The sequence below is a fragment of the Podarcis liolepis genome (assembly GCF_965112155.1).
Source record: "Podarcis liolepis genome assembly, chromosome: 1".
Classification (NCBI taxonomy): domain Eukaryota; kingdom Metazoa; phylum Chordata; class Lepidosauria; order Squamata; family Lacertidae; genus Podarcis; species Podarcis liolepis.
Genome location: NC_139554.1, coordinates 133,728,864 through 133,750,315, shown reverse-complemented (window position 1 = coordinate 133,750,315; position 21,452 = coordinate 133,728,864). Strand labels below are relative to the sequence as shown.

General features: G+C 45.7%; 1 protein-coding gene across 2 annotated transcripts; it reads right to left on the bottom strand.

The window, feature by feature from the left end:
- Positions 1-744: 744 nt before the first annotated feature.
- On the bottom strand, positions 745-16,588 carry ACKR3 (atypical chemokine receptor 3). Of its 2 annotated transcripts, none has more exons than XM_083474684.1 (2): positions 16,441-16,588; positions 745-2,583 (listed from the first exon to the last, which is right to left on the bottom strand). In XM_083474684.1, the coding sequence occupies exon 2, from the start codon at positions 2,554-2,556 to the stop codon at positions 1,462-1,464; it is 1,095 nt and encodes a 364-aa protein (XP_083330810.1). In that variant the 5' UTR covers positions 2,557-2,583; positions 16,441-16,588; the 3' UTR covers positions 745-1,461. The 2 variants fall into 2 exon arrangements, with proteins under 2 accessions (XP_083330810.1, XP_083330811.1); XM_083474685.1 differs by lacking the exon at positions 16,441-16,588 and adding an exon at positions 3,643-3,847.
- Between the last annotated feature and the right edge of the window lie 4,864 nt (positions 16,589-21,452).

The window sequence follows — 21,452 nt, the reverse complement described above, 5'->3', positions numbered from 1 at the left end:
AGCATTCAAAATACAATGTTTAGAGCATCAACATGCGGATGTAAAAACAGCAAGTAAAAAGGACAAGTAATTTGGAGTTTGCAAATTACAGAGAGGCAGCCATGTTAATCTGTTGCAGCAAAAAAAAAAAAAAACAGAACAAAAAATTGTGGCACACATATTCGTTAGTCGACACAAAATTTAAAAATTCCTTCCAGTAGCACCTTAGAGACCAACTAAGTTTGTTATTGCTATGAGTATTGAGTATGAGTATTGGTGTGGTATGACTTAGTTGGTCTCTAAGGTGCTACGGAAGGAAATTTTTATTTTGTTTCGACTATGGCAGACCAACACGACTACCTACCTATATTTGTTAGTGACAGATCAACACTTTAAAGAGTCTTGAGGCAGCTCCAGAAGGAAGGAAGGAAGGAAGGAAGGAAGGAAGGAAGGAAGGAAGGAAGGAAGGAAGGAAGGAAGGGACTCTTTTCCTCGGTTTCCTGCACTGACCATAGTGCAAGCCACGGAGGGGGAGGCCATCAGAGATAGATAAGGCCCTTTTATTTCCAACCTCTGGGAATCTCACGGGAAATCTCACAATCCCTTGGAAGGGAGCCTGCCTTGTCTACTGCTACCATGGTGCAGATGCTATTGGGAGGTAGACGCCACTGTCCCCCTCTAAAAAGAGTATCTGATTAGTCTTCCTTTGCAGAAAGAGATGTAAAAATCATAATGTAAAATAAATAAATGAAATGCTACTCCTGCTTCGTTTTCAAATATATTTATTTTTTCAAAAAATAATTTACAAATAAGGAGCTGGGACACTGAATGAAATAAGTGTGAGAGGGTTTTGAAACACATCTTTACACAATAATCACATGGTATAATGAGCATTATATTTTTAAAAAATCTAAATTACAACTATATTGCCACAAAAAAATTGCCAAGGCCATCTTAAGAGAAGAACATATATTTTTCATTTAACAATTGTTATAAGTACTACTCTTACAACAGTAAACTGAATTGAATTCTAACATTAAAAGGGCAGCATTCTATATTTGATGACAAGAAGCTTCAAATGCATGATTAAATATATTTGATTTTCCAGTATAATTGCAAAAGCAATAAAATAGAGGTCTGCTTTCTTTAAATACACACTGTAGAAATGTATACAGTGAAGTCAAGGTAGCTAGGGAAAGGGCTATCTGCTCCCCAACTGGGATATAATAAAATAAGGAACATCTTTACCACAACATAGCTTTGTTTACTATATATTTCCCTCCCACTCCCAATAGCATAACTGAACAGTGTGGACTAGCTAATGGCAGAAAAAGTACAAGAAAACATTTAAAATGCAGTCTTTTGGTGGTACATGATTTCTTCCAAAAAAAGCACAGTCATGTTTGTATTTGTATTATATTAGGTCAAATTTATTGTCCAGCTAAAGACAGAGCACAGAAAAAGTCTCTTGTGAAGCTGTGATCATTTAGCATTTTGTTCCAGAGCAGAGTACTCCATTTCCGATACCCTGGAAGTATCGATTAGTTTGGTGAGGCCTGTTTTGGCAGAGTACTTAAAGATGAACGCCTTCATGAGCTCATACTTGTAGTTTCGGTTGATGAAGCTGTAGAGTATGGGGTTGACGCAGCAGTGAACCAGAGACAAGCACTGAGTGACGTGAAGAGCCGCAAAGAGGAAGCTCTCCATCTGGCAGCTGAAGGGAAGGAAATGGAAGGTGAGCAACAAGTCAAGCAAGACCACGACATGGTACGGCAGCCAGCAAACCAGAAACACAATGACGTAGGAAAAAATTATTTTCCCGTTGCTCTTCCTCTCTTGGTCACTAGAGGCAGATATGGCTCTTGCCAGGAGACAATAGAAAATGGCAATGATGGGGAAAGGAATGACAAAACCTAGAATGACAGAGCTCAGTTCCATGCTAGCCAGCCACTCCTTAGCATTCTCCTCCGGGTAGACAGGGCGGCAGTAGGTCTCATTGTTGGAGGAAACGGTCTTCAGGTAGTGGGTATCGGGGATAGACACAAAGAAAGCAAAAAGCCAGACAAAGATGCAGATGCAACGGCGGATCCTCTTCTTTTTAACACTGCTGGAGGTTGTGAAGCAGGCCACTGAGAGATATCGGTCCACGCTCATGCACGCCAGGAAGAAGATGCTCCCATACAGATTGATGGAAAACACGAGGTGAGTGATCTTGCAAGTGAGCTCTCCCATGTGCCACTGGCTGTGCTGGACAAGGGAGACCACCCAGATTGGAAGGGTGATGATCACGCACAGGTCGGCAATGGCAAGGTTGAAGATATAGAGATGCGTTTCGTAGCCAGTGGTTTTGGCTTGGAAGTTCATCCAGACAACCACAAAATTGGCCACTAAGCCTATCATAAATATAAAGATATAAAAAATGGAGAGGGTGTAAAGCAGGGCATTTCTGTTGAGCATAGCTGGGCATGATAAGGAGTCCACAGTGATGCAGTCTCCACTGCCACAAGTCAAGTTGGTTTCAGTGAAATTCTCCCCTTCCACATGTTCAAATAGGGTTGGCAAATCAATGGTATTCATAGCTGGTCGATCTGGGATGGAGGCAGCCTAAGGCAAAACAAAGCAGCAAGAAGAGAAAGGATAAGCATCTTGGTTAACAAAAACAGCCATTTTTAAACAAATGCCTTCATCCCAAATAACCTTACCACCAGTCCAGAGACAATTTGTGCACTGAATGTTTTGGTTAAGTGGCATCTTACACGACACCCTTCAGATTTTAAACAAACTACCACCATTGCCATAAAAATATTCAGATAACAGTAGAAAGGAAACATTGGCATTTTGTACACTTTTTCTTTAAGTGATAGTTCTGCTGCACTGCAGTCTCTGGCTGTAAGATATCAGGGTTAAATAACTGCTGGGTGTCTGTTATCTATAACTTAAATCATACAGCTCTCAATATAATCAATGTATCCTATCTGCTTACCCTAGTAGTTTCAATACTACAATTCTAGGCTAAAAAGTTAGCCTGCAATACTCAGGCTTCCCACTAGAATAAACCCATCAAAGTGTTTGAAAATTGCTGGCAAACACTGTCATCCCTTGCTTTAAAGGTAAAGGGACCCCTGACCATTAGGTCCAGTCGTGGCCGACTCTGGGGTTGTGGCGCTCATCTCGCTTTACTGGCCGAGGGAGCTGGCGTACAGCTTCCGGGTCATGTGGCCAGCATGACTAAGCAGCTGCTGGTGAACCAGAGCAGCGCATGGAAACGCCGTTTACCTTCCCGTCGGAGAGGTACCTATTTATCTACTTGCACTTTGACGTGCTTTCGAACTGCTCGGTTGGCAGGAGAAGGGAACCGAGCAATGGGAGCTCACCCCATCGCGGGGATTCAAACCGCCGACCTTTCGATCGGCAAGCCCTAGGCGCTGAGGCTTTTACCCACAGCGCCACCTGCGTCCCTTCCTTGCTTTAGAAAGCACTAAAATCAAATCTTGCTGGATGGGGCCATCAGTTTATAGTGTTCAAGGCGTTTACAATTTTAGTGGGATTTTTGATGAGGCTGCATAAAATTGAGAACTGTAGTGCAATGTTTGCCCAGTAAACCCCCAACCATTTTTTTCTAAATAACCTTGGAGAAAGCTGTTCAAAGACAGCAGTCTTTACATTAAGTCAAGTAGCGGTTTGGGATGCCATTAAGGGTGGCAAGACTGATGACAGACAGATCTGATCCATGACATTTTCACTGGAAAGTTCTTCTGCATGAGTTGTGTAGACATGAAGAGGAGCTGGGCAAGACCACAGGTGTTCATTAGCGGAAGAAGAGGTGCCATTTATATTTCATTGTATGAGGCATCATCGTGCCTTGGGTTGGCCCTAAGCAATTTGAAAAGGCAAAAGTTACTGCTTCAGAATTTGATATCTACCTACCACAACAGCCATTTGATTTTCCACACCCTTTACCACATTTATTATGAGGTGATGGTGGCAGCAATTATTTAATGTATTTATCTTGGGTTCTCTTGGCACAGACTGAATGGTTTGGCAAAATGCTTTTTTACAGTATTAGGATGTTCCTTTCCACACAAAGAAGTTGTGAGAGCAAATGATAAGAAGGAACACCTTATCTGGATACAAGTACAAATTTAGAGAACCCAGTTATGTGACTGTTCTCACTACTTGCCCAAGGTAAAATACACTAGTCAGAAGGGCAATGCCTGGAGGTTCTTTCCCCACAGATTATAGTCAAAAACTACTGAAAAACGATTGATAAACTACTGATAAAATTATTCAAATTTATGTAGCACTTTCAAAAACTATTTGTGCTGGTGATTATTAGAACATTCTGCAGCAACTATATTCATAGACCAATTGCACACTTTGTGAAAAAGTACTCACACTTGCTTCTCCCAAATTTGCAGGCAGTTAATTTCACTGGATGACCCTGTGCAATAGTGTTTTGATGAAGACCAGATTGGTTTTTATATAGTTGGTCATCCTTTCCATATCATTTATCAATGATAAAACTTTTTTTTTACTTTGATTGCTTTTCTGACATTTATATCCCACCATTCCTCCATGATGCAGCTAGTGGACTCACAGCTGTCCATGAAGGCGCAGGTCAATCCTGTATCCAGGGCAGCTGTCTACCCACTCCACCTGGTACGCAGGCTGAGACCCTCCCTACCTGCAGACTGTCTTGCCAGAGTGGTGCATGCTCTATCTCCCACTTGGACTATTGCAATGCGCTCTATGTGGGGCTACCTTTGAAGGTGACCCGGAAACCACAACTAATCCAGAATGTGGCAGCTAGACTGGTGACTGGGAGCGGCCACCGAGACCACATAACACTGGTCTACATTGGCTCCCAGTATGTTTCCAAGCACAATTCAAAGTGTTGGTGCTGACCTTTAAAGCCCTAAACGGCCTCGGTCCTGTATACCTGAAGGAGCGTCTCCACCACCATCATTCTACCTGGACACTGAGGTCCAGCTCCGAGGGCCTTCTGGCGGTTCCCTCACTGCGAGAAGCCAAGTTACAGGGAACCAGGCAGAGGGCCTTCTCGGTAGTGGCACCCGCCCTGTGGAACGCCCTCCCACCAGATGTCAAAGAGAACAACAACTACCAGACTTTTAGAAGACATCTGAAGGCAGCACTCTTTAGGGAAGCTTTTAATGTTTAACAGACCACTGTATTTTAATACTTTGTTGGAAGCCGCCCAGAGTGGCTGGGGAAACCCGGCCAGATGGGTGGGGTATAAATAATAAATTCTATTCTATTCTATTCCACATTCAGGCAGGTGCAGCCTTTATTTGTCTCAGAGGCCTCAGGCTTCCCACTCCTCCTTGATGCCAGTATGGAGCTGATATAAATCTTCCTCCACAATTGAGAAAAAGCCGGGGGGCAGGTTCTCCACCCCTCCTGCCCTGTATGGCGAGTGATACACCACTTGCACTGCAAGTCTTAAGCCTGCCTTTGTGAGAAAGCCAGACTTTACCCCACAACACACTGTTTTTAGCTAGACGCCACTTGTGAAATATAGGTTTTAACACTGCACATAGTCTTCTAAATATGGGTATATTGTACGTAGATTGTCATGATGCAGTGGTGTGGCTTGCTCATTTTTCTAGAAAAATGTGCATAAACGTTATGGATTAGGCAGAAATTCAATAGGTGAAGCTTTTTCAGAGAACAGAGGGACAGTGGTGGTATTTTATGTAGTCAGAAGTGGAAAGGATTACTGTGAAGGCTGGAAGTATATGAGAAAGTGAGGAACAGGGAAGTACCACTGAGAGCTAAATATGTAAAGAAAGAAAAAGACTTACAATTGAGACTTCTCCAGAATGCTTGGCATTTCTTTCAGCTTTTTAAGCATTTAGAATAAAACTAACTGAATTTCACTGCTATAAATATATTGGAACTGAAAGATCTGAAGCAGCAGTTATTACGAGAATCAGTCAGGATGAGAAATGGCTAAAAGCCTTCAGAAACTGCTCTTTTCTGATTTAACAATGGTTTTATCTTTGAGCAACTCCAGCAGGTTGTCTTATCCCCTTGTAATCATTTACATTGGCTCAGAAGAGTTCTGAAAATTTAAACTCATGGCACTGAAACCAGAATCCAGCCCTTCTCCTTCATTCATCTCAGATCTCCTTTTGTGGCCAGTCTCTGTGCTGCTATCAGACGGTGGTGGCAACAGACCTAGCAAAGCCTAAAGAGAGACGCTAGTACAGTGGTGCCCTCTGAGTGGCGCTGTGCCAACATGAGAGCAAGCACCTTATGACCCCCAAGCTCAAAAACAGAAGGCGACCATTTGTTCACACCAGATCTCACTGCATTCCAGGCACGTGTGCCCAGACACAGAGGCAAAGATGTACAGTTGGGTGCCTTTCTGGCCTTGTGGCACAATCACACTTTTGAGCCTATCTCCAGCCAGGTGTATTTCAGTTCCTCAGGTAGGTGGACATGCCATGCCTCCCAGCAACTTTCCTCATTGGCAGCAGTTTCATCAAACAAAACTGCTCTCCAAACTCAGGATACTTTAATGTATTATGGGATGCATGAGTTGCTGAGGAGTGCATGGTATTCTAGGATCTGGAATGTGGCTACACACAGAGAGAGGTGCTGTGATTTGTGCTCCTTAGAGCTTTTCAAAAGAATGCCTGCCACTGGAGAAGGCGGAAACTTTTAGTAATGTTGCCGGGCACTTCAGAGCTTGGGTGGGGAATCTTAGGCCTGGGCCTGAACGTGGCCTTCCAGGCCTCTCAGTATGGTCCCTGGGGCTGTTACCAGGCCACACACCCCATGGCCATGCCCCCTTCAGAAGCCCTGATCTGTAGCTCACTCTGTGCTTCTGCGCAACTGGAATGGGCTCTTGGACTCTGGGTTGCCTGGAACAGTGGGGGCGATGTGAGATGGAGTGTGCATGCTGGGGGTGTTTATAGAAACCACTAACACTTCTTGTACAAGGTAAGAATAATACCTGTCACTCTACTCACCACTGTGGCCCCCAGAAGGCTGTCCATGAAGGAACATGGCCCTTAGGCTGTAAAAGGTCCCCCACCCCAGACATGGAGATATGGAAGTCAAAGGACTGGTTGAAAATGACCGCATTTGTTTCTTCCCTTTGAAAACATACACAACCCAACCACACCTTTAAGAGTTAGATCATGCATTTCCAATACAGTCGTGCCTTGGTTGTCGAAGGCCCTGGAACTCGGACGTTTTGGCTCCCTAACGCCGCAAACCCAGAAGTGATTGTTCCAGATTGCAGATGTTTGACAGGGCTTCCATGGCTTTTGATTGGCTGCAGGAGCTTCCTGCAGCCAATCAGAAGCCACGATTTGGTTTTCAAACATTTTGGAAGTTGAACGGACTTCTGGAATGGATTCCATTCGACTTCCAAGGTACGACTGTACTTATTTCATGCAAAGTTGTCTACACCCGCTACCCCTGTTTGGATGGTTGCCAGGCCCAACTTTTACAGAACTTGCCTATTGAACTAGTAACCTGCTCCCTTCTCTGCTTACTCTGGCCTGTGGGGCAGCGTTAATTTGATTTAGCAAGCAGTTGCATGTGGAAGCCAAGAAAGTACTTATCTGGCAGCCTCCTTTTATGAACATCTCAGAGCTCCCTCTTCCCCATTAAACATCACCCTCGTGATGGAAAGTCTGGCAAGATGGCCAAGGCGTGCTTCTGCAGACCGACCAAAGACCAAATGAAATCAGCAACACTGGATAAAGCATCCTCCTCATAGCATCAGGAAAGACTGAATCTGCAGCCATCAAGAGACTGCTTTGGGAATGCATGCTGTGGACAACTGAAGCAAAAGAGAAGTCTTCTGAACAGAGGAGGGCAGTGAAAAATTGTGGGCAGCTCAGATGTGGTTATGTAGGAGGTACAAAACCATGACCAGCTGCTTTCTTTTACTCCCTGCCACAATTCAGTTAGTTATAATGAGAAACAGCCCTCATATTGTCAAGGTAAGGCATGGAGCTGGAAACTCAACCCTCTCCTCCTAGGGGTAGAACCACGGCTGCCTTCCATCCACCTAAGAAGAAAGCGGCTAATAGGAGCTATGCCTTGTCGGTCTCAAGATTGGAGTACTGGAGTGCCCTCTACGTGGTATGGCTTGTGAAGAGAGTTTGAAAACTGCACCTGGTCCAGAATATGGCAGCATCACCCAAGTTACCCACATCACAATGGTGGACGCATGTTACATCTGCCCTTCAAATACTACACTGGCTAAGTGAGTCAGGTTGCAGGCTCACTTAGAAGCAATATGGTCTGCTTTGCTTTTTAAAACCTTTCAGGTTCTAATTCAGCCTTTCTCAACCTTGGGACCCCAGATGTCGTTGGACAACAACTCCCATAATCCCTATCTGGCAAGACCATTGGTCAGGGGTGATGGGAGTTGTAGTCCAACAGTATCGGGGAACCCAAGGTTCAGAAAGGCTTCTCTGAATTGTCAGGATCAAGGTGTCTGAATGAACACCTTCTCTTCTATCTCCCCCCAATTGGCAAGGAACACCCCACTCAGAATGCCCTGGTCATCTAGTGAAAAGCACAGGATATTCTTCGTGGTGGCTTTCTCCCCTTCTAAAAAGGCCAAACCAGTCAATTCCCTTTCACCTTTTGAAAAATCCTGGGGTGTGAGGCTGCTGAACTGAAGCTGTTTTTATTAATCTGCTGTTGGACAAACCTATGGATTAATAGTGTTTATACAGACGTTGAATTTTAAGATGCAGTTTAAATGCCCAGCCCAACTGCTTCACCAATTCTAGGGTGTGTAAGGTGCAGCAGCTGTTTATTTCCAAAACACCAACAAATCTATGCCCCACAATTGTCCATTCCAAAATTGCCAAGTTCTTTCTCTTTCTCTTCTCTGCTCCTCCACAAGCTGCTGTGTTATTGGAAAAGAGAGAGAACAGGATCAGAAAGGGACCAACTCTGCACAGATTTGCTCTTTTTGTTTTATCTTTATGTAGTCATTATGGCATAGTGTTTTAAATCTTTCACTGTAAGCTGACCTGATAAGGCAAGTTTTAATACAAAAAGCAAAAATAAAGAGAAGTTGGGTTCTCCAATGTCCTTCCTGAGGACCAAACTAGAAACACGATGGTAGCAAATCTGTTGTTTAAACCCAGAGCTCCCAACATCAGGAAGAAGCTATATTTTAGCAGCAAAGGGGTTGCATGCGTGGAGAGGAGGGTAGCCTACAAGGTCTGTCCTCCAAATGTCACCTTCTCCACTGCTGAGATCCAGTACGGAAAGTGTACTCAGTTAGGTGAAAAGGCAAATTTAGCCATGGGTTCTATACCTTCTCCCATTGAGCTTCTTTATCCTACCTCCACCAAAACCTGTTTATCTGAGCATAAAGCTCATAGATCTACCATGTCATACCTAGATTGACCCTAACACCATCTGATTTATCTTTCTTTACTGAGATTTTTCACAAGACAGACAAACGTCCACACATCATCGACGCTCAGGACCCTGGACAGATGCCACAGAGCTCATCCAACTTCACAACAAAGACTCACCCACTTCTCTTTGATTTGAGGTAATCCCTTGTTTGTTCATGTCACCAACCCCTGCAATATATTTTAATCCCACTCTTATTGTTGTCAAATGGTGTTTAACAAGATATTAATACAGAGTGTATGTGTGTTTGCGTGTGTGCCTGCAAATGTTAAAACTGTACGCTTTTTCAGAGAAAGGAACACTGTTTGTCTTGGCAAAGCAAGACTGGTTTTAGTACAACTACTCAGAATATACTGCCCTCTACTGAAAAAATATATATATCAGAAATTCTGGTACAACCTCTCCAAGATTTGCAGGTTTCTTTCGTTTTAAAAACAATCAACAGACATAGCACCATGTGCAGAGGCAGATCTGGGGGTTGGCCAACTTGGCCACCACCAAAGGCATAGGCCCAGCGGGGGAGGGGACACAAAAATCAAGCCTCTTCCCTCTGGCCTGGAGTGGCTAGGAGCCTGCCCCACTGGCTGCCTACTCCCTGGCTGCCCTGCCACTGCTCACTGTGGCTTTGATAGGCACACAGGCATTTCTGGGCGGCTCGGTGGAGGAATCCGGTCACTGGCATGGGCCATCGAGCAGCCCTCCAGGGCTCCCTCCTAAGAGAAAGGCAATGAAAAGCAACACTTTAGAGTTTCTTGTCCATGGTCTCTCCTGGCTTCAGAGGTGCCAGTACATCTCCTTGCCAAGGGCACAAGGGATGTGGGGGGGGGGGAGCACAAATAAACCTCCTTGCCAGTGGTGCAAGGGAGCTTAGGTACATCTCTGACAAGTGTGCAAAAGGCTTCTCAGAATTTTGCATTTTATTTGTGGGCAGAAACATTGGGGTATATTTCATGACATTTATCCAGGGAAACAGTTGCTTGAGTGTGAGACTCACCATTAGCAGTGGCAGTAAAACGACTTCTTTTATTTTCTTCCCTCCCAACTGGGGGTGGTGTTGTTTTGGGTACTGCTGCTCTTGCAACTGGCAACAGCAGCAGCAACCATGGGGGCAACATGGCCTCCATTTTGCATCCTCCACAATGTCCCAGATCAAGCATGAAGGGGGTGGCACACAAATAAATGGAGAATATTCAGAGGAAAAGCAGGTTGGTGAGAAAATGAAATGTCTCTGTAAAAAACATTTGCCTAGGAATTTCTGGGTCATTTTGGCCCAGTTCTAGATACAGTGGTACCTCTGTTTACAAACGCTTCTGGTTACGCACGCTTCAGATTATGAACACCGCTATCCCGGAAGTAGTTGCTCCTGGTTGCGAACTTTGCCCTGGGATGCAAGCAGAAGTCGCGCAGTGGGAGGCGCCATTAGCGAAAGCGCACCTCAGGATAAGAACAGTTTCAACTTAAGAATGGACCTCTGGAACGAATTAAGTTTGTAACCAGAGGTACCACTGTATCAGTAAACAAACATGTGGCTATCAGGGAATCAGGGCCATCTTCCTCATATTTCATGAAAACAGACTAAGGAGGCCTCACACAAACAATTTGGTTAAAATACATGTTTCCCAAGGGAATAAAAAGAGTGCGAATTTTGTCATGAAACTACCCACGTTACCTGCCTGCACCACCCATGTCACTTAGTTCTCTACATCCCTGCTCATCACTGCTCTTGTTCACCTGCAAGTCACTAACTGCTTCTGCTGCCACTGATTTGGACATCTAATGGCATGTCCATGGGGCAGAGATGCGATATTTCTATGCATTCAACTCGTGTTGATACTAAAAAAAAAATTAAGTTATACCAACAAGAAAATCTTATTAACAAGAAAAAAAACCATGTCATTTACAACCACACGACTCAGAGAAGCTGGAACTCATTAGAGCAGAGTTTCCCAAACTTGGGTCTCCAGCTGTTTTTGGACTACAACTCCCATCATCCCTAGCTAGCAGGACCATCAGTCAGGGATCATGGGAACTGTAGTCCAAAAACAGCTGGAGACCCAAGTTTGGGAAACCCTGCTTTAGAGCTATAACCAATTCCTCCCCCTCCCCCCAAAATAAAATAAGTTTCTAATCCTCATTGTTAAGTTTTTAAAAAAGAAAGTTTATTACTATCCTACCCTTTCACCAGGAAGCTAAAGAAGGGAATCCATAAGTTACCCAGGTGGCCTCCCATCCAGGTACTGAACGGGTCCAAACCTGCTTAGCTTCAACAAGGTTGCGGCATCACATGACTTTTAGACTGTAGCCCTGGGACTTCTATACCTTGGGAGGGCTTTCAGTTACTACCCTTTCTTCTTCCTATCTCTTCTCCTCGGACATTCAGTGCAAAAACAATGCGAGCAACTTACACAATTGGAATGCAGTACTCAACTTGTGTAAATGAAGGAAATCAACACATTTATTTAGCCTATTCATCAAAGGGGTTCTTCATATCTATTTTAAATTGTCTAGATGTATCTTACCCATTACTTTCCTAATACTAACTGGCTAGTAAAATCATTTACTTGCTTTAAAGAATTGTGTTACTACTAATACTCTACAATCTGTAAGGACAGGGGTGAGTGGAAAAGACGTTTCAATCATGCTTAAAGTAGAAAATAAAATGTAGTTTTACTTGCTTATATGCAGGATTCAGGCATGTTTGCTTTGACTTGGCTTAATCAGCTTACTGCAGCTGACAGTACTGGCTTATCACCACAATGGAAATAGAAACTGAAAAAGGAATCTCCTGACTGAGTCAAGCACATTAAAAGTAACTTGGTTTAATGTTGTGGAATCAACAGCTCATTACACTTTAACTGTCCCACTAAAAGCATCACATTCCAACTAATGCAATGAGAATTTCAGTGTGAGTTTTAAGCAAATGTTTTCAAAAAGGAGCTCAGATTGATCAAGGGTAGTGCTAGATCAACACGGTGAAATCAACAATTGGGTGAGTTCCTATTCTCTGGCAAAAGCCATGCCCCTCCTCCCTGCAATGGGATAGAATAACAGCCCATGAAAGAAAAGGATTTAAGCTGATTGTAGGCTTTGTGGGCCCCCTGCCAGTGCTCACCCCAGAATAGCAAGGGAGTCTAGCCCAGTGTGCCAGCTGAAACGTAAAACAAAGCAATCTTGACTGTTTGTTAATGAATGGCTCTGAGGTCCTACCACATGCCAGTCCGAAGTCTCCCAGGACAGGCCTGAGAAACTGTGCTGCCCAGTCTACTTTTATTCTGCAGCCACCTCCATGTTTGCGTGGCAAGACCCCACGATGCTATTTAGATGCTTGCATGCCAACAATGCGCAGCCCCAGCCAGAAAAGTGATATGCTCAAATCGCCACGGGGATTAGCTGTTGATATTGAAGATCAGGGACAGCCATATCCAAAGACAATTGCAGTAGAAGACCCGTCTGGCTATTGTCTGGGATTGTTCCAGTAAGCAGAGCTGGGGGGGTCTCAGTCCTCTGGCCAGGGAGACCAAAGCTTATTCTGCCCCTTACTCTCGATTTAGAAGGGCAGCGAGAATGGCAGGCTGGGTAACTAAGGCTGCACTTAAAGGAACTGCAGGTGGGTTGGGTGACAGAGAAATCAGGTTTCTGAAACAGTCCACATCTGGAATCATAGCAGGAAAACAAAGCTCTATACAGTCTTCCCTGTTAGTCATTCATCCTCTTCATACATAAAAAAACCAAGTCCTTCCAGGCACTTGATTTCCCAGCTCGCCCTTTCCTTTTCCTTTGCCCAAGAAAGAATTTGATTCTGTGAGAGGATGTTTGCTGCCGTAACCAAATCACACAGCCAAATAGCTCCCCTTGTCCCCTTTGCCTTCAAGAAGCAAAGCGTGATGGAGTTAAAGCATCCGCCTTTGTTACTGCATAGCTGCAAATTTACTTTTAACATGGCCTTTGGCATTTTGGAATTAATATGCAGAAACCAATTCTGCAAACTTCAAATCATTCTGCACATTATGGATAATCAGGTGGTGAAATTCAGATTGCAGGATGGGTTCTTATTTTGAATGTTTCCCATGTAAAAAACATCCTACCTTGTACATCAAGGGCTGGGGCTGGGCAAATCTTTATCCCACTTTTCTAAACAAAGTGTTTTTTAAAGAGAGGGAGCTTTAAAAAATATAGAACTACACTTGCCATCCGAAGAGACACAGCCCAGAATTCTGCCATGTCAGCGTATCATTTCATTCTGCATAAGGAGTAGAATACTGAGCCTATAGTGTTCCTATTACACATTTCTCTCTCTCTCTCTCTCTCTCTCTCTCACACACACACACACACACACACACACACACACCTGATTCCACAGCAACATTTATTATGGTTAATATTAAAACAAAGACAGAATTTCATACTTTATTGGCATAACTTCTGTTGGTCTTAAAAATCTGAAATCTTTAGTCTATCCACTGTTGAAGGGCTTTTAAAATATTCCACAATATTTTCAGAGCGACTTGGTGTTCTTTGTCTACAATTGTTAAAAGCAAAACTCTGGAAGTATTTCTAAGAATCCGCCTGACTGCCATCCCAAGCCAGAACCACCAAGTCCAGTCCATCCGAGTGTAAGAACAGGATCTGAACAATTGGATTAAGAGAATTAAATTAGCTCAATGTGAGGTCAAACACATCACTCACTTTTATTAAGCATGCCTGAAAAACAGTAGTCCAATGCCCTAAGGAATCACCTCAAACAGACATGATAAAGGAGCTGTAGAAAAAAATTGCAGCCTATTCTACATCAGATAGTCTTATTTGTGTTGTCAAGGCTGGGTGCAAACATATGCAGTGTATCTGAAAAACAGACATGAAAGTTGCTCTGTATCTTCTCAACCACCCACAGAACGTCTTAGCTAAATATTCTGAATATTCATTTCTTTTAGCTCTTCTTCCACAAGCTCACAAAGCTATCCTGCCAACAGCTCCCCAACTTTGATTCTGTGACTGAGATCAAGCAAACCAACAGGGCATGAACCCAACTTAATACCATTTTACACCTTCAAAACTAGGCAGACAATATTAGATGGCATGCGATATTGGAAGGCATTTATAGGCAATGCTGCTACCTATTAATAAAGTCAATTAAAATAACAGCACGACTCCTTTCTTTCTGGTGTGGTGTCTTGCTGAAGTATATCAGCTTGTTCAAAGAAAAATGATTCCTTGTGGAAAGTGTCTTTGTGGCACGCTTTGCTTCTTCCCCCATCAAACCACGTGAATCTTCCTACCTAACGCCTGCTCTGTTTAGTCAAAAGTTAACAGGAAAAGAACATTTAACATTTCACTCTTTGTAGCTTATTTAATAAAACAGTGGCAAACACACAGAAACATCTGAAATGTGCAAGGCAAGGGAGGAGTCTCTTTCTCTTTTTAAAGAAAACTTGTTCCTGGAACCCTTTGGCAATGAATCAGACCTTCTGCTGGAGGAAAATTCAGGGAAGAGAAACACCTCTTTGCACAACTCTTTGTCACTTTCCCCTGCAAGTCTGAGACTCAACGGCAACATCTAAACTTACAAACAAACAAAAAGTTGCCATAGCCTTGAAACTTTGCAGAATAAAATATTCTTGGGAATGCCCACTAATACTTTCAGAGGATCATAAAACTTTTAATGAGGCACTCTGACTTTTTTCTTTTAACCCTCATTATCCTGCTTTTAGCAACTAAACAGAGTAACTTTACAACTCCTCGTTACTGCTGAAAGTTACAGGGTGGCTGTTTATTGCCCATCCCCTGAATGCTTGTCAGCGAAGGAAGGAGCTCCGCTAGACTGCCTGACCCCAAGAAATGACAACAACAACAACACAAAAGCAGCTTTTCTTTCTCCAGGGGTGTTTAGCTTCCTATTGAAACAGGGATACGCATACAAAAGAGCAGGTGACAAGTTCTCTCCTTTTCAAAGTGTGGCTTTGTGAAACTTCTGCAATGTGATCCTAGAATCATTGACTCACGGAATTGTAGAGTTGGAAGCGACCCCAGGGGTCATCTAGTCCAACCCCCTGCAGTGCAGGAATCTCAGCTAAAGCATCCATGACAGATGGCCACACAACCTCTGCTAAAATACTTCCTTGGGTGAGTCTGTTCCACTGTCAAACAGCTCCTACTATCAGAAATTTCGTCCTGATGTTTAGTCGCAATCTCCTTTCTTGTAACTTGAAGTTGTTGGTTTGAGTCCTACCATCCTAAGTATGTTTGCTTAGGGTAAATGAGACTTACTTCTCTAATGAGTGTGCTTAGGAGTGCAGTCCTCGTACAGATTCCTGTGATGTGGCCAAAGCATTTCCCCTTGATGTAAATCTCCTTTGTTAACTGGCCTGCCTAGCACTGAGGATCAAAAGCACTGACTGTTGCCCGCAGCCCATTTCTGCTGAGAGTCCCTTGACATGTGCCATGTCATCCCAAAACACCACAGTGCATTTGATGTGCACACCCCCAAGGACATGTGGTCAGCATTGTAGCTCTGCAGGCTGATGCCCTGCACGCTTACTCAGAAGTAAGCCCCGCTTTCTTCAGTGTGCATGGTAGTGCCACCTGGGTCCCTATCAATAGGGCTACAGGCTGCAATTCCAAGCACTTCATTATTCTTTCTCATCTGCCCCACTGACCCACCCAAAATCATGCATTTGGAAATGGACGTGCAGCCCAAGTGCTGCAACTCGCTTGGCGATCAGGCTGCCCAGCCGGCAGCCCCAGCGAGGAAACTCTCCCGAAGGAAGATGCCCGCCCCGGGACGCCCTCCATCCGCTCTGGCGACGCCGATGTCCGGAGAGGAGCGCCGCGGGAAGCAGCGCGGCTCGGCTGGCCCGGCGCTCCGCTTCTCGCCCTCCCTGGCCAGAGCCGCGCTCGGCTCCGCAGACGGAGAAGCGGCCTCGTTCGCCGCCGCCGCCGCGCACAAAGACATTCGCGGCCGATGGCCGGCGCCGAACAAAGAAGCCTGGCGGCGGGACGAGCCCGGGCAAGCCGCCCTCCCTTCCCTTCCCTCCCCTTCCCTACCTCGCCGTCTCCGCGCGCGTCGCTCGTCCTCTCGGGGCGCCGCTCGCCAGGCACTGCGCTCTCGGGCCGCCGGCCGCGCCGCTTATATCGGGGCGTGCGGGGCTGGGCCGGGGCGCGCGCGGCGGGAAGGCGCCTCTAGGGGGCAGCTCGGCCCACGGGCCGCCCCACAGCCCCGAGGGGGCCGGCTCGCCCCGCGCCCGCCCCGCCCCGCGCCCTCCCTCCGCCGGGCCGAGAGCACCTGCATCCTGCGCAACCCGCGCGCAACAAAAAAGGCAGCAGCGCGCCCGGGGCGATCCTTGCAAGAGGGGGAGGCGCCCCGCGCATTCTTCTTTGTCCCCGGAGGGAAAGCGGCGCGTCTGCAAATCCCAAATCCTCCTGCCCCGAGGAGGATCCCGGTCCTTTCAACTCCGCGGGTCTGGTTTCCCCATCCAAGGGCAGCCTTAGGATCACGGTGCGCTTGTCCGGAAGGCTGCGATTTTCATTTGCGAGTCGTTCTCAGTAAGCGGCATGTGTACGCTGAACTTGGAGCGCGCAGCTACTTCGCCAAAGCGGCATGGGAACTCTTCGCGGCTCCGGAACATTTCACTTGCTTCAAAGCACTTCGCCTACTTTAGCTCGGTCGACAAACTGGTCAAGTAGATCATTATTCTTGCTCCCGCCACGTTACAGAGACAGAGCAGTGTACCGAAGGTGAGTCCATGGCAGAAATAAGATTCTAACAGATCAATATCTGACATGATATTATAAAAGAGTGACAAATCAGGCAGGTGCACTTGGAGGGCCTTAATCATAGCTGTCAACTTTTCCCTTTTCTTGCAAGGAATCCTATTCGGAATAAGGGAATTTCCCTTTAAAAAAGGGAAACGTTGACAGCTATGGCCTTAACCCATCCTCCACATGCCATTTCTCCCATTTTTATTGCCACCACTCCAGTCTGCTGTTACTATCATTTATTTTTACTATTTTATTTCATTTGTTATCTTGCCCAAGGCAGTCCAAAGTGACTTATAGCCAAGCAGCTATTTGGTTCACTTGAACGAATGTAGTTACATATAGATAGCCGTGTTGGTCTGCCATAGTCAAAATAAAAAAAAAATTCCTTCCAGTAGCACCTTAAAGACCAACTAAGTTAGTTCTTGGTATGAGCTTTCGTGTGTATGCAGTGTATCTGAAGAAGTGTGCATGCACACGAAAGCTCATACCAAGAACTAACTTAGTTGTTCTTTAAGGTGCTACTGGAAGGAATTTTTTGAATGAATGTGTGTACATTTCCCACTTGAAACAAATAGCAGGTAGCAGTGGGGTGTTAAATCAGGAAAACTGCATGTCTGAATGCCCCACCCGCACCCCTGCTCCAAACTACAGCATTGATCCGTGAGTGCCAGTGGTGCCAGGTGCCAATTCGGACTGGGGGCCCAACAGTAGGGGGAGCCAAGGAAAATGGCAGCCACACACAAGGAGGCAGTCAGGTGGGCTGAGGGCAGAAGGGTGGGGCAATGCCCCCTTTGCTCTAAGAGACAAACCTCCACTGCTGCTTTGATCTTTAGGAAACTAAACTAACACGTTTCCTTGGGCACTTAGCAGCTATGGCACACCAGCTCTCAAGGTGTGCCAAGGGTCTGGTGAGGTGGGGGGAAGAATGCTCTCCCAACACCACCAGAAATTGGCTCAGAATGCGAGTGGTGCTGTGGGTTAAACCACAGAGCCTAGGACTTGCCGATCAGAAGGTCGACGGGTTTGAATCCCCACGATGGAGTGAGCTCCCGTTGCTCGGTCCCTGCTCCTGCCAACCTAGCAGTTTGAAAGCACGTCAAAGTACAAGTAGATAAATAGGTACCGCTCTGGCGGGAAGGTAAATGGCGTTTCCGTGCGCTGCTCTGGTTCGCCAGAAGCGGCTTAGTCATGCTGGCCACAAGACCTGGAAGCTGTATGCTGGCTCCCTCGGTCAGTAAAGCAAGATGAGTGCCGCAACCCCAGAGTCGGCCACGACCGGACCTAATGGTCAGGGGTCCTTTTACCTTTAATGCAATCAAACACATAGGTGAAGATCCAGTTGCCACCCTCTGATACTAACTAATAATAAATATTCTTTTTCCAGTAATTAGAAAGCGGAAAGTCTGCCAGAGAAGTGCTGGAGGACAAAGGTGCAAAGGAGAACCGAAGGAAGACAGATTCTTTGCCTCTGTCTTCATTGTGAAGGATAGCTGGAGAGATGTTCATACGCCACAACCAGCAGCCTTGCTTCCTGGCAATGTAGCTGAGACACCAAACGGCAAATAAATGTGACAAAGGATAAAGCCTGAGCTGTGTTTCCGGTAAACGGAAAGCAAACGTGACAAAGGCCACAATGGTTACAACGCATGCAGAAGGGCAGCGAGACTTGCAGTTGATGAGTCAGCCATGGCTTCTGTGAGGAGAAGCATCGGCTCAACGACACCGGCCTTTCAGAACGACAACAAACACTCTGGTCCAGTGGGCACGGGATTCCTGAATGTGAAGCATAAACAAATAAACCAGAAAGCAGATGGCAGGCATAAATCTTATTATAAAACAGCACAAAGCAGTTGCTTCAGGCAGCAGATTTCCAAGCAGGAGGGCAACCAGCCTCAAATCTCTTTTTCTGTTCCATTAAAAATGAAAACAAAACCAAGTTCCATTCAAGAATAGGGGCAGCCACAATTCTGACATTTTGATTTGGGCTTGAAAATGGCTTATTTCCTGCAATAAAAGGAAATAAACTGCAGGATCCCCAAGGATCTCTGCATGACATTATGGACTATTCTGCATTAATGTACCTGTTGAGCACCATAAGTGAAAACTGTTGAAAACTGCTGCTGAGCATTCAGCAGATCATATACCGGTAAATGAACAATCAGGTGGAGGGTCATGAAGGACAAATATAATTCTTCTTTTTAAAAGAAAAAGGGAAAAAGAAAAGCTGTAGCAAAAGAGCTTAAGCAGGATATGTGAGCAGAACAACTCACAGACCCAGTTTCCCCCAAAAGTAGGTGGTTGGTCATCACAGGAACAGAAATGACCTGTGTATTTGTTCTGGTCTTCTGGAGGTGTAGTTTGATATGTGACATGCTTTCACCAACCTAAAAGGAAATAATAAACCTTTTGACATGCAGGCACGCTAAAACAAAAAAAACCCAGCTCAGATATCCGAAATAAAAATTGAAAAGCACCATATAGCAGACAGTGGAGTGTTTAATGAGTAATGTACACAAGCAGCCCAGAAGCACAAAGGTGTACAGCTGTGCACACACCAGGCCTTTAAAACACATGGGAAGCACAGTTTCCCCCTCCCAAGAATTCTGGGCACGGTAGTTCATTAATGGCGGCTGTGGATTGTAACTCTGAGAGGTAAGCCAGTTGCCGTACACATAAAGCTGAATGCGCACAAGTTGCAGGCACAGGAGCTGTGGGCTTGCTCTGTTCCAAATGAGGAGAACTGTGCACAGGTCCTTCAAAAATGCAGAAACAATACAATTCCCATGAAAATGAGTGGCGTCACCCATGGCATGTATATAATAAACTTCTGACAACCCGTTCTTGTAGGGGGGAAGCAGCGCAGAGAGTGGGTAATCTGAAGCAGTGGCGTAGCGTGGGAGGTGCAGGGGGGGCGGCCGCACCGGGCGCAACATCTGGGGGTTAGGGTTAGGGGGCGCAAATCCACGGGTTAGGGGGCGCAAATCCACGGGTTAGGGGGTGCAAATTACTTGCCTTGCCCCGGGTGCTGACAACCCACGCTACGCCACTGATCTGAAGCAGAGAAACATCCAAGGAACAAGAACCCTGAGCCAGGACCCTGCCAACCACACTTCCATTGCAGCTCCTCCTCCAAGCTGCCCTCCCCCTTGCAGAGTTCCAGGTGTGCATCGGAATTGTTCATAAATCTCCTTGGAGTGGACAGCTCAAACCCAGTTAACACCACATAGTGTACAGTGTTTCCCAAACTTTAGTCCCCAGCTGTTGTTGGACTACAACTCCAATCATCCCTGACCACCGGTCCTGCTAGCTAGGGATGCTGGGAGTTGTAGTCCAACAAGAGCTGGGCCCCTAAGTTTGAGGAACACTGACTGCATGGGGAAGAAACAGGTATCAAGAATGAGCACAGAAGGGTTTTAGTCCTAACTACAGAGGCCTACAGGGATGCGGGTGGCGCTGTGGGTTAAACCACAGAGCGTAGGACTTGCCAATCAGAAGGTCGACAGTTCGGATCCCCGCAACAGGGTGAGCTCCCATTCTCAGTCCCTGCTCCTGCCAACCTAGCAGTTCGAAAGCACGTCAAAGTGCAAGTAGATAAATAGGTCCCGCTCTGGCAGGAAGGTAAACGGCATTTCCGTGCGTTGCTCTGGTTCGCCAGAAGCGGCTTAGTCATGCTGGCCACATGACCCGGACGCTGCACGCCGGCTCCCTCGGCCTGTAAAGCGAGATGAGCGCCGCAACCCCAGAGTCGGTCATGACTGGACCTAATGGTCAGGGGTCCCTTTACCTTTACAGAGGCCTGCATCACCTGGAGACAAGGACCACTTGACCTTGCTCCTTATTTTGACCACTATTTTTTTATCCCACCCTATGATGTCATATGGAGAGACTTATGGTTCTCACCCAGCTCTGTTTCATCCTCCTTTCAGGTAGGTTAGGCTGAGAGAGAGCCTGAGAGATCTGAGCTTTGTGGCTGAGCAGGGATTGGGATCCTGGTTCAATGGCCTAGCCACTGCGGCTTTCTCTGTGGTAGACACCCCTGCTGCTAGTGCTCATGACGCCCATTCATTTTTGGAACAGGAATCAGACCAGGCTCCATCTAGCCCAGTACTGTCTACCCTGACTGGCTGTGGCTCCCAAGGGTTTCAAACAGAAGACTTCCTTTTGCCTCCTTTTGGGGAAACACCATTTTGTTCTTGTTTTTTTTCAAATGATATTTATTCGGAGTTTCATCAATACATATAAAAAAGCCCAACCCTAACCCAAAAAGGAAAACAGTAAAAAAAGAAATAGAAAAAGAA